The 14,297-nt window shown below is 37.7% G+C and overlaps 1 protein-coding gene across 9 annotated transcripts in view; it reads left to right on the forward strand.

Annotated features, from left to right (window-relative positions):
* stau (double-stranded RNA-binding protein Staufen) overlaps positions 1-14,297 on the forward strand; it is a 185,604-nt gene that overhangs the window by 105,568 nt on the left and 65,739 nt on the right. For all 9 annotated transcript variants that reach the window (XM_081755796.1, XM_081755798.1, XM_081755801.1 and 6 more), the window contains one exon: positions 11,183-11,319. In XM_081755796.1, the coding sequence (XP_081611922.1) occupies positions 11,183-11,319 (137 nt within the window). The remainder of the gene's footprint in view (positions 1-11,182; positions 11,320-14,297) is intronic.

Below are 14,297 nucleotides of genomic sequence, written 5' to 3' on the forward strand. Positions count from 1 at the left end.
AGGTAACATTTCATCTGCCAATTACTCTGCTAACTGACGCTAACCAGCATGAGACTATCGACTAACCAACGTCAGTCACTAAATATTTTATTTCTCACAGATGAAATCTCCTAAAAACAAAGTAGATTATTATAATTGAAGAAGTAAAAGAGAAATAAAATTTCATTAAAAAGCATGATCACTTTGAATTGGGAAGTTGAACATAAACTTAGAGAGAAACATCATGGTGGTTTCCAGAAAGTAAGTTTTAAGTAAAATCTTTGATGCAAAAAACCTACGTATGAAGAATGTAACCAACACGAAATTTCACACGCAAACCCTTCCCGCTAGTCTGGAACTAGCGCGTGTTACTTTGATGCACAGGGTGTCATGATCGATCCGCAGTAGGAGTGCATTGAAATTGAGGGCATAAAGGTGGTTCGGAAACCATCCTAAACTGTAGGTCTGTCTCATATAATCTCGGTGCCGAAAAGAGATGGGCGAACAAACAGCGAAGTTTCACACCCGTATATCATACGATTTATATAAAAACGAAAGACAAATTTTATTTTTTGTTTAAAAAAAAAAAAAGGTGTACACTACAATCCCGTTTAACCGAATTGCTGTTTAGAAAAACCTGATGGATGTCCCAAGAGCATTGCCAGAACGAACTTAAAAAGAATGGAGTGGGAAGAGTGGAGTGGATGTTCCTACGTGTAAAAGTAAATCTTTTTATCCGCACCTTCTTCTATTTCTCGCAAAATATCATCTCTCTATGACGAGGTATGGCACCTTAAATCTCTCGAAATTAGAACATTTTTGGCCAATATCTGGGGAACGATGGCCAATTGACCAGTGACCGCCGGTTATTATTTAGTACCAAAATGTTCACCATCCTTTTAGATGTTAATCAACACCAATATGATCTCTCTATGACATACAGTTCCCGAGATAGGCTCTTTAAATCTTCCTAAATCAAACTATTTTTTGGCCAATATCTCGGGAACAGTGTCATAGAGGGATGATATTGGTGTTAATAAATACATGAAAGGAGGTAAACATTTTGGTACCGATGTTAATTGGTGGCCAGTGGCCACCGGTTACTGTTTAATACCAAAATGTTTGCCATTCTCTTCGGTATTGAACAACACCAATAAGAACTCACTATGATTTACGGTTTCCGAAATATGGCTCCTTAACTCTCTGGAAATTGGCCATTTTTTTCTTTTGGCCAATATCTCGAGAACGGTAAGAATAACGCGAAAAATTCAATCACTTTCACAGATAGTTTGTGATGCTTTATCGAATGGAGGGTTCAAAATTGAAATAATAATAATAATAATAATAATAATAATAATAATAATAAAATAAATCGCAAATGACACACACACGCAGAGAGAGACATAGAGAATTCAGTAACGAACTTTTTAAGTTTGTTGAAAAGCCTTTACCAAAGAAATACCAAATGAAAATAGATTTTTTTTTTTCACAAGCAGAATTAAACTTGATTGTTTTAGTCGTATGGATTTAGTTTAGCAATGTTCAGTTTTAAATGCATCACATTTTGCCAACAGCGACTTTTCATGCTGAAAATTCATCAAAAATAAGGTACGTTGTCTTTATTCCGGTTTAGCCGAATCACCGTCGGTCCCATCAAATTCGATAAAATGAGATTTTTGTATATAACTGTTCGACGGTATCTGGTTCGATCCCTGGCCAAGTAAGTTTTTTTGGGGGGGAGGGGGGCAACATCGTGTCCGTAGGTTTTTTCGGGGTACTCCTGTTTCCTGCCACAGTCTTATTTCACCGATTCTTCCATCATTCACGTGCCTTAACCATTCGTCTTTCCTAGCGTAAAAGGCATAAATGTGGGACGTTAAACTGAAAAATTTCATTTCATTTCAAAGTCCAAAATTATGGTGAAATTTCACTTCATTAACTCATTGTAACCCAAAAGAAGACCAGGCACTTAAGGAGTTTTGGACAAAGTTATAACTGCGGCTGGTGAAGTCCCCTTTATTGTTCACACATATTGATGGATTGTTGTTTAACGTCCTTCTTCAACACTCATGGGATCTGCTGCTTACAGTGGGATCTCAGCCCATTCTCGGACTTGCATTTAACATTTCACATAGGGAATTGAACCCTGCATCAAAATTACTAGTCACGAAGTGACACGTGTTTTCACTAGTGAAATAGTCAGGTGTTACAAGCACCTGTAACATCACGTTATTCAGTGTGTACTGGTTTCTATATGATTAGTATTAATCTAGTGCCGCCTCAGGTATTTGGTAGGTGTGGCAGAATAGGAAGAAGTCTTAAGAATGTAGAATCGATAATTACGTGGATCCCATAAAAGCGGGAATCGCAGGTAGTTATGTATGCTCCATGAACGAAATATCTTATAAACTTGAGTGTGGTAATTGCACTGGGAATAATGAGTGTATATAGGCAAATTTGTTCTTTCATCCATGCCTAGACTATTTCTACGACTTACTTAAGGCATCAAAATCCTTAATATGCACAAAATTTCTTTGTGGCTTGTGCCATCATCAATTTTCCAGTAACCAACTTAACTCCATAACGTTTGAGGTTAATTATAATTAGAGACATTAAAAAAAAAAAAAAAAAAAAAAAAAAAAAACATTCTTCTTCATCACGCATTAGCATTACTCTTCATCATTGTACAATTCGCGGCAAAAAACCTGCAACATGAGCATATAAGTTTATTGTGAAATGACGAAGTCTTTTGTTCCAAAATAAGTGTGCACGGGAGGAGGCCGAGGTATATCCTGGCTTGATTTGTTCCACTTAGATGTTATGTTCATTCCCTGTGCTGTTAGGCGTAGTTACACAATAAACTTACATCCTCATGTTGCAGGTTTTTTGCCGCGGATTGTACAAGCAGCCATTGTTACTGATTTTAAATTTTCAAGTTGTAGATTGAATATGTCTCTCACACGGCAACTACACGCAGAATGCGGCATAAATTTTGAACACATTCCTGTTTACGTCATTCCTTTCCTCCACTAAAGATTATGCTCCATGTGACTGACCACGAGTCTTGGCGGTATTCCTAGCGGTATGGCTGGATGCTTTGTCGATGTGGATCCACACTTTTCGGGATCATTGCCGTAGAATTGTGGGTTGTGATTTGTGTATAAGAGAGATGAAACTTCTTCACAACAATTTTGATGTTTTGTAGCATTAATTGTCACTTTCGCATTTATGTCGCATTTATTTTTTTAATGTAGCACTTTTTTAGGTTATGGAACTTACAAACAGTGTATTTTTTGGTAGTAAGGTGTATATCTAATACAAAAGTGAGGATATACCTTGATTAGGTGCATATTCTAACTACTGTATTAACTGAAATATAGAAATTAATGCGAAAATGTAAACACTTCCTCTAACGTCATCCTTAGGTAAAGGATGACATGCAGCAAGATATTACCAGTTCTTCTTTTAAGTTTGTTCTCCTGTCAATAACAAACATATTATACTTGAAAAAAAACTCTCGGCATCAACACTCGAGACTGGTAACCACATTGAATGTAACGAGCTGACAGCAAAAGATCTGAGGTTAACTTTCAAAAAATAGTCAAGGGTTTAAACAACAGTTCAGTTTTGTTGATGTCTACATCTTTATGAAGTGAAACAGTTTCTGGATCAAATAACTCGCAGAGCTTTTTCGTATATGCGATGTTTTTTGAAGTTAAATAATATTAGAAACGCACTTTTTAGTTATTATTAGCAATAATTAACAAGAATTCCACTTTTCCGTTTTCATTCGCATTTATCGTAAGTAGTGGCGAATTTCGAAAAAAATCGCGATAATATAAACTTGATTTCTGGCTCTGAAACGAAAAGTTTGAGGCTTCCTGAAACATATACGCTTTATTTATTTATTATTATTATTATTATTATTATTATTATTATTATTTTTTTTTTTTTTTTTTTTAACGTTTCGCACGTATCGCATTAACGAAAAAGTTTCGTCTCTATGTATAAGGGTGCCATTTCAATCTGGAAGGAGGTTGTATTTGCCTTCGGCTTGGAATGGACACGATGGATTGGCAGTTGCTCACGGGCCCAGAAATCTCCGACTGCAGCGCAGTGTGCAGTGCATTCAAATCGATATTATGCTAGTTTCTGAATAATTCTAGTAATGAATGACTTGTATTAAAGCAGTCCAATGTTTTATCTAACGAAGCACAATTTTGAAAGCTCCTTGATCCTTTTTTATTTCGAAATGTGTAACAAGAAATACCTTGTAATCTCAGTTGCCTGTACAATGATGAGTAATGCTAATGTATGGTGAAGACTGATTTTTCTTCTTTAATGTGTTTGAAATTTTAACCTGAAACCTTAATTAAAACCAACTACCATGGAGCCCTTTGAAAAAGTCTCAATTTCCATATGAACTTGGAGCGTAAAAAAGGCTCTGGGCTTATTTGTGTCGCCGAGATAAACCCAAGCTTCATCGAGAGTGACTACTCATTGCCAGTTGTCACATGGAAGATACTGCTTGTGTAGTTTTTGTATGTTCGTGAATCTCTCCTGAACATGCCTATCGCTTGCGACGTTTCTTCAGGCCCAAATCTTAAGTAATATGATTAACTGTGCCTTCTGATGCACTGTATGTTTCGGCAAAGTAGTGTTGAATGGAAAGGGCTTTTCCTGCTGACAGTTTTACGGATGTTGTGCGCAGCAGATTGTTTCCTAAAAGGTCATCCCCGTCGTGTACACTTCACGCCTTCGTATGGATATATTTCGAGTTGTTGTTTTCACACCAATGGAGGTCAATCCATGTGAAGTGGTCCAAGATGGGTGAAAATGGCTCGACCATCTCCGAAAATTATACAAATTTGATTGTGATGAACCTTGTGTATGAGAAGGTCAATAACATCATTCACGTTGTCGTATGTACAAATGTTCCTGAATGGTGGCCATCTTCGTTGTCGGTGGAGTACCGATTTTTCCATTTGCAAGTGTTTACGAAAACTACAGTTGCTCAAGACGTACGAATCAGACGAACAACAAACAAAACAAATGTTTACACCAGAAAAAGTACAGAAAATTACATCTTTAAAGGGGCTGTATTTTGGAATGGCATAAAGTCGGGGGTTCGTAAGTTTTGTGCTGAATACTATTGCATGTAAAGAGTCTACAGAAATATTCACAGCTATAATGCTACTGGCACCGTAGATTTATGGGAATCCAAAAGTTGAAGTTTGTGATTTTGATGCCATTTTTGGAGCGTAATATCTCAGGAGGGCAAAGTGCTAAAAATTGCTGCGTAGGCCACAAAGTAATTCTGTATGTGAATAAACTATTGCAAAAAAATCATGACTGATATTGCATGGAGAAAGAAGTAAACACGCACAGAAACACGGTAAAAATGCGAAGAAAACACTGCGTGACTATGGTCGTAGCCCGGAAAAATTTAAATGTTTGGGTATGTTTCATGCTGAATCTAAAAAGCTACGCATGGTGCAGCAATTAGGCCTGCTTTTGTTTGTATCAGTTGTGCGAAAGCTTGCAAGTGGCGTTTGTTCCGCTTTCTAGTTCGATGATAATTGCCACATCTATATGGTAAGGAGGTTAGCTTCCCCTTGCACATGACACCCATCGTCGAACTGGACCCCGATATTAAGGCACGTAATGTATCAGCAAAGTATCATTGAAATCCAGTCCCTGTTACGGAAGTTAATATATTCACAAGGTTGCGTTATAGGATAGGTAGATGTAACATACATAGGATAGATAATGTATTGGCATTATGTGAAACAAAATGCCATGAGATACCAATTTCATTTGTTACATCCCACGATTCTTAAGTCACTTCCAGACGTACAAATTAATATGCGTTATTTCTATTCGCCCGTCTCCGGGTTTAGTCACTGGTAGGGTTACATGCCTCGAAATAGAAGACACCTTACAAAAAGCATTTCACTTCCTCGTCTGTCCGATTTGGGTGATTTTTAGATATGTTGTAGCTGAAGACCCTCCGGTCAGTTGTTGATATTGGACCAACCTTGTGACCTCCAGAGGTCACCAAAGGTCACACCGTACAAACAGCATTGCATTTCAAGGGCCGCGGTGGCTCAGTGGTAGAGCGTTCACCTCTGGTGCTTGGGGTCCCGGGTTCGATGCCAGCCCCCGCCAAGTGAACTTTGTGGTGGACAAACACCGTGTGCGTGGGTTTTCTCGGGGTCCTCCCGTTTCCTCCCACTTTCTTCATTCCACCATTTCATTCATTTCTCATAATCACCGTCTCCTTTAGCCTAACCGGCATAACCGTGGGACGTAAAACTCAAAGATTTCATTTCGTTTCATTTCAGCATTGCATTTCCTCGTCTATCTGATTTGGGAGATTTTTAGGTATGTTGTAGCTGAGGCTCTTCTGGGAAATTGTTTATGTGGGGTAACTCCCTATGATCAATCCTGTTCTGTCCAGAGGTCACCAAAAGTCACTCTGGTTCAAACTTGCCATGCAAAAAATAGTTGTTATACTGGGCTACGGCAGATGAAGATAGTCCACGTAACGGTGTGACTTTTGGTGACCTCTGGAGGTCACAGGATTGGTCGTAGAGAGTTGGCCTCATATAAACACTTAACCGGGGGGTCCTCAGTTACAACATATCCAAAAATCACCCAAATTGGCCAGACGAGGAAATGCAATGCTTTTGTACGATGTCCTTTGTGCAAGTGACTGACAGGTATCTATTCTTTAAAACAAGAAGTTTTTGGTGATATGTCAACTGCTCGAAAGGGTTCTCTAATAGGTACCAGTCAGTTATAAAGGTAACCAAGAAAGTTCTGGAGGTCTGTGTTGCATTGGCCCTCGCACCGTGAGTTGAATGCGAATGGAGATAAGGCGAAGTCAGCTGTTGGTGTGGGTATATCCAACATACTACTTGATTGTGGCAGTTAGTTTACACCGTGAACTTGCTTGAGGACAGAGTAAACATGGGACTCCACAGAGTCATAAGAGCGTGTATGCTATACGAGTTCAAACTGCGGACAAACGCCGCTACAGCAGGGTGGAAGATATGCCAGGCCTTTGGTGAAGGTGTTGTGACTACGTGCACAGTGCAGAGGTAGTTTAACAAGTTGAAGGATGGTGGCGAAACACTCGGTGTCGGAATACCAACAACACATGTACAAAATGAAATGAAATCTTTAATTTTACGTCCCACGGTTATGCCGGTTAGGCTAAAGGAGACAGTGATGATAAATAATGAATGAAATGGTGGAATGAAGAAAGTGGGAGGAAACGGGAGAACCCTGAGAAAACCCACGCACATGTACAAAATGAAGATCTCCAGGCAGCAATTGAGGCGAATAGTGGCCAGACATGTGAAGAGTTGGGACTACAGTTTAGTGTAAATGGAGAAACCATTCGGCAGCACCTCTATCAACTTGAGAAGCTACAAGTTGAGTCGATGGGTCTTCCATGATTTGACTCCAGGAAAGAAGGCAACGCGAGCATGCACCTGTGTTTCTTTGCTGTCTCGTCTGAGGAAGAATCCATTTCTGGACAGGGTGTTGACATATGATAACTGGGTCCTGTACGAAGCTATCATCATTGGTTAGCATCCCCTGAACCGGTTCAAAAACATCCAAAACCAGCACTGCACCAGAAAAAGGTTCTCCTGTGTTTGTGGACTGCTCGCGACATCGTACACCGGGAACTGCTACCAGCTGGTCTAAGCATCAGTGCAACTGTGTACTGTCACCAGTTGAGCCGTGTTCAAGAAAAACTCAAAACTGGAGCTAGCACTTATGAATCGCAAAGGAGTCCTTCTGTTACAGGACAACACTAAACCCCACGTGACTAGGATTACCCGGGAGACCATTCTACGCCTTGAATGGGAAATACTATTGCATCCGCCATACTCCCCGGACATTGCACTGTCCGATTATCACCTGTTCCATACTTTAGACAGTCACCTTAGAGGACGCCAGTTCAAATCCCTAATAGAAGTGCAAAATGCACTTGATACCTTCTTCGCTTCACGGCCGACTAAGTTCTACCGTGATGGAATTCATGGCCTTCTAGAACGTTGACAGAAGATCGTCGATGCTGATGGGGACTATGTTTGATCTTCCAGGTACGTCTTAGGTGACAAAAACTGATGTTCGAAGGTGGTGGGTGAAAAAGCGCCAGAACTTTTTTGGTTACCTTTATATAATAATTTACTTTTATACCATGTATCACACGGGAGTTAGTAGTTTGAGGCCTTTACTTAGGACTTACACTTTACCATCATCCTCTGCGTCACCTATATTGAATCATTTAAGTATTCTGTCAATCAAAACAGCTTCAATGTACCAAAGTTTTATGCTTTACGACCAACGGTTGAAAGAAAGAAAGAAAGAAAAAATAATAATTATAAAATTGCCACCTTCCTTTTGCCGTTTCGAATGGAATTTATATTAAAAAGAACATCCATATATTAATTCACTGCGTGTAAACCTAGCATTTCACAAGAAATGTAATGGATATAATAATGAAATAATGAAAAATCTTTTAACGCCTCTACCTGTCGTTCAGACTTGCATTTCTCAAAATTCCGTCGTTTATGGTCTAGAGCAGTGGTTTGTAACCGTGAATGGGAAAAGCATAAAAAGCGATCAAGAGAGAGCGAGGTACTATCAGGAATAAACTGTAATATTACGATTAGAGCACTATTTGTGACTATTTTACAATTAAGCTTTAGAAAATGTAATAAACTTTACATGTTTGACATTTTGTTATGTCAAACGGGGGCGTGAAGTATGCAGGGTTTACGAAAAGAGGGTGGGTGGCAAGTTCGCCTCTTTAAATTTAGGCATAGAGCAAACATGTTGCTGTCTATAAAAGCAGTCTTTTTGAAAGATTTGTATGGCTGGTCATTGGGATTTGATTAATAGCATTACATTTGTGGTGTATTTGGTAAAAATGAACGCCTTAATACAAATCCTCGGAATAAATTAATATATTTTCTGTAAAATCCTGCTTTAAATATCTTTAACACATAGAACAGTTCATTTTAAATCTGCGTGTATGTGTGTATTTATTCGTGGCTCCAGATCTGACGTTACTAACGAGGAACCTAATTTTAGTTATTCAAGCTGATTATGATCAAATTTGGCAGGTAGATAGGACATGAAATAAGCGAATACTTTTTTTTTTTTAATTTTCTGCGAAAAAACTTCGGGAGGGGGGGGGTTGAAATTTGAAATTCCCCGCTAGAAAGTTGAAAGTCAATGCCAAGAGCACAGGAAGTAAAAGACCGAATTAACTAAAATTGCGCACAAGTATAGTAGACGTAAAATAAAGGAATACCTACTTCGTATTTTCTTTGATACAGCTATTAGGTGGGACAAAGTCCCCCTATAGACTTATGACCACGAGAGTTCAAAATTAATAATGAAGATGTGCATGATTGTAACGAAACTGTGTACAGAGACAGTACACACAAAAAAGCGAATACGTGTTTCTTACGTTCTGTGGAAAGACTGTTCTTGGGGCGAGGACTTGCAGGTCCTTGTTTTACCTCTACTGTATTTGTGCACAATTGCATTCGCTTCGATCTTCATTTTGCTATGCTTTCAAACTTCTGGGTTGAACTTTTACTCCCAAGAACCTTCCCCCCTCCCCCGCCGCCGAAAATAACCGTATTAGTTTATTTAATACTCACTGTCTCCGTATCCATCTTCATTAAGAATCGTGCATATACTTCAGGGACTTCTGAACTACGTTCATTACCAATTTTGAAATGCCCTGGTCATAAGTTTATCAAGGAAAACATAAAACACACATTCCCGTATTTTATGTCTATTATATCTGTGCGCAATTTCATTCACTTCGGTCTACTTCGACTTCCCAAATTTTTAGCTAAATTTGATCGAAATCAGCTTGGATCACTAACAGGAAATGACTCCAAAGTTGAACCTTGAATCTGGGGATAACCTGTTTATTTCTTGAAAGGGTTTGTCGAGAAGTTCCAAAACAGGTCTCAATTCCGTGCCCGGAAGTGACTCCACACCTTCAGGGTTGGAAATATATATACAGAACAACTTGACCTATATATGGTATATATCAAAATACTCCGCACGACTAGTAGATTAAGAATATAATATGCACTACCCAATTATATCCTATATCAAGGTAATAAACCCAAGAAAATATTTCATTATAAATATCGTATACTAGTAAACCTCACTATCACGCCCGTAAAGTGATCATGAGACAGTGTGAGTTACGTGGCCCTAACACCTTAAAAACAAAGGCCAAGTCCTGGCAGTACTATCTTGCCAGCACTGTGACATATGAGTTACATGACTCTCACACACAGATTAAAACTAAAGCCAAGGTCCGGCAATCAACATCCAGTCAGAGCCTCCTTCCCTCTCATTACCCGGGCTTTGTCGTGGCTGAAGGGTGACCAATCGGATTTATATAGCAACAAAGAAAGAGTTATTCCGATTGAGTAAATGAGCTGAAATTACCACCACGACTAGTTTTCCCTAATTAGTAACTCAACATCTAGTGAACGTTTTTGTACAGTGTGACCTATCAAACAACTCCTAGATGAGCAGTTGATGAATATATAATGAACGTACTGATCTGATAACTTATATATGGGAAATCGTGAAAAATACAGAAACGTGAATGTATCACATGTAGCAATGCGTCACATTAGTTGTAATAACCAAATTACTTACTGTTGCCTAGATATTATGTGGATATGCTTTTCTCAACTTCATAGGTTCACTAATATGGGATATTTATAGTGAATTTTTTTATTCAACTACAGGATATAATTGGGTAGTGCATATTATATTCTTAATCTACTAGTCGTGCGGAACACTTTGATATATAGGGCATACAGGTCAAGTTGTTCTATATATTTCCAACCCTGAAGGGGAGGGGTCACTTCCGAACAAGGAATGGAAACAACTTGTTTCGGAATTTACTCCACAAACTCTTTCAGGACATATATAGGTTATCCCCAAATTCAAGGTTCAAGTTTCTAGTCATCCCTGGTAAGATGATACTCGTTGTAAGATATTCATCTTGAAGCAGCGAAATACGTCAAACATTGGTTGGTAATTTTAATTTCCTACTTGTTCAAGAGTGTTAATATTAAACGTGAAAGTCTGTTTTTCTAGTTACATTAAAGATACAATTCACTATATTACTTTTACATAGGTAATATCACACCCACCGTAGAACTGAATGCGCTTGCAATGAAACGAGGAGAGCCTGCTGTGTATACGTTTATGGATCCCCCTCATCCTAGCCCATATATAACACCAAATTTCAATTTTCGAGGAATGTACAATCAGGTAAGACCGAACTTCTCGACTTGGTATTAGCATGGAAGGCATATATCGTTTGTTTGAAGTAGTTCCGTAGTAGTCGTATTGTGAATCGTTCATTCTCTAGAGTTTATAGTAAATTGTAGAAAATAGTGAAACTTGTAGTTTGATTCTGAAATAAACTTTTATTTATTGGCTCACTTTAAAACAAATACAGTGTGTCTCAAAAGTTCCCTGGCATAGGGTAACTGTGTTATCTGAGTTACAACAAAATGTAAGAGGGGAAACCGTCTACAAATAGATGTTTTCAATCTAAAGTGAAGGATTTTTTTTTTTTTTTTTTTTTAATCGGACGAACCGTTTGGACTGTACACCATTTATGCACCCAATGTTAAATGAAAATGCAACGTTGCCATTTACCTGGGTCCACAACATAAGTGAATGAAATTACTGTCGTTTACGCTAACGTGTCGATGGCCAACCCCAATTTCAAACAGTAACTTCATTCATTTATGTTGTGGGTCCAGGTAAATGGCAACGTTTCATTTTCATTTAACATTGGCACATAAAGAGTTTACAGTCCAAATGGCTTGTCTGATTTAAAAAAAAAAAAAAATCCTTCACTGTACATTGAAAACATCATATTTTCCCCTCTTACATTTTGTTGTAACTCAGATAATAACAGTTACCCTGTCATTGGACTTTTGAGACACCCTGTATATATAGTTTGTTTCTGTAGTTATCGCTTAAACCGTAGAGCTAAAAGGTTTTGCTGAATTGCTTTTTACATTGCATGTGCACAATGCATTAAATTAGACAGCATTTTTACCATGTTTTGCAAATTCTATTGATTTCTAATTGAGATTTTGAGTTTAGCCATGAAAAACATCTGAAACATCTTAATGGGTGGCAGGTGATTTGATTCATTCACGTTATCTAAGGAATTATCTCGAGCGTAAAACTTATTATACCTTTCGTATATAACGCGATAATCATACTACAGCAAATTAATGCTGTGTAATACACTTTTATTAGCTATACTCTCCGTCATATTACTATTTCAGATGGTGGCTGGCACTTTCTGTAGAGAGCAGGGATGTGAATTCAGTCAGTATATTCAGTATAATGTGGCTTACATTATAGAAGCAGCATTGTGTGCGCTTCTTTCTTCATACTCCGACTATATATATATATATATATATATATATATATATATATATATATATATATATATATATATAAAATATTCTTTTTCGCTTCTATATATAACCACATTCTTAACGGGCACATAACTCGCAATAACTCTCAAACACTTCCAAAGTTTAACACTCCGATTTTGATAAAATTTGGTAGGTAGCTACTACACATAAAATAAACGAATACGTGTTTTTAAATTTTCTGCGGAAAAACTGATTTGGGGCAAAAGCCCCCACCCAAAATTTTGAAAGTTGACGCCCGAAAGGCAAAAACAAGTGGACCTATGTCAACAAAATTGTGCACAGATATTGTAGACAAAATAATAATAATAATAATAATAATAATAATAATAATTAATAAATAAATAAATAAAATAGGGAATACGGGTTTCGTATTTGCCTGGAAAAAACGCTTGGGTGGGGCACGGACTCCTCCAAACCTTTGATCACGAAATATCAAAAGTGCTAGTAACAGTATGTCAGAGGTGTGTAAAGAACATGAAGAATTGCAACGAAACTTTGTGTATGGACAACACGCAAAAAATAAACAAATACGAGTTTTAGGACACGAATTTCAAAATTTTGGGTAGGGTCTTTTGCCTCTTAAAACCGTTTTTCCGCAGAAAATAAGAAAACTGTATTCGTTTATTTTTTGCGCATTGTCACTACATAATGTGTCGTTCCAATTCTTCATGTCCTTTAAGCAATTCTGACATACTGATATTAGTAGTTTTGATATTTCACGATCAAAGTTTTGGAGAGGTCTGTGTCCCACCCATACGGTTTTCTTTTTCTCAGGAAAATACGAAACACGTATTCCCTCATCTTACCTCTACAATATGTGTGCACAATCTAGTTCACTTCGGTCCACTTGTTTTTGCCTTTCGGGCGTCAACTTTTAAAATTTTGGGTGGGGTTTTTGCCCCCTGAAACCGTTTTTCTGCAGAAAATAAAAAAAAAAACATCTTCGTTTACTTTTGCGTATTGTCCCTACACAAAGATTCATTGCAATTCTTCATGTCCTTTACACACATCTGACATACTGTTACTAGCACTTTTGATATTTCGTGATCAAAGTTTTGGAGGGGTCTGTGCCCCACTTAACCGTTTTTTCAAGGAAAATATGAAACACGTATTCCCTCATTTTGTGGTTACAATATGTGTGTACAGTTTCGTTGACTTCGGTTCACTTGTTTTTGCCTTTCGGGCGTCAACTTTCAGAATTTTGGGTGGGGACTTGTGCCCCATAAAACAGTTTTTCCGCAGAAAATAAAAAAAATACGTATTCGTGTATTTTATGTGTAGTATCTACCTGCCAAATTTTATCAACATCGGAGTGTTATACTTCGGAAGTGTTACTTGTTAGTAATAAAATACACCTCTCTCGTTCGAAAGGTCCCTGCATAATCCCAGACCATGTGAGGTTTTGGTTTCTTCCGAGTTTACTTTTGATTCTTCTTGCTTCGTTATTTTTGCTGTTTTTTAATTATCATTTATTTCTTAACCATCTGTCCCTTTTACCTGACAGGGCATATCGTGGGAAATAAACCAAATTTCGTATAACTTCAAGGACACATCTATGGGACCAGTCAATTCATTTCAAATAACTAGAACACAAGTTTAATTGTAATTGCATTGCTAACATTGCATGTAGATACCCTGTCATTAAATAACATAAATTACTAAATATGTATGCTAGGGTGACGAAGTTCTTTATTATTTATATATTTTCGCCATTCATTAAATATATAAGCAAATATACAGAATTATGAATGGTTGTTTACTGTTTTATCTTCATTTTATTTTCTA

Source organism: Thermobia domestica, chromosome 4 (genome assembly GCF_964235325.1).
Source record: "Thermobia domestica chromosome 4, izTheDome1.hap1.1, whole genome shotgun sequence".
Taxonomy (NCBI): domain Eukaryota; kingdom Metazoa; phylum Arthropoda; class Insecta; order Zygentoma; family Lepismatidae; genus Thermobia; species Thermobia domestica.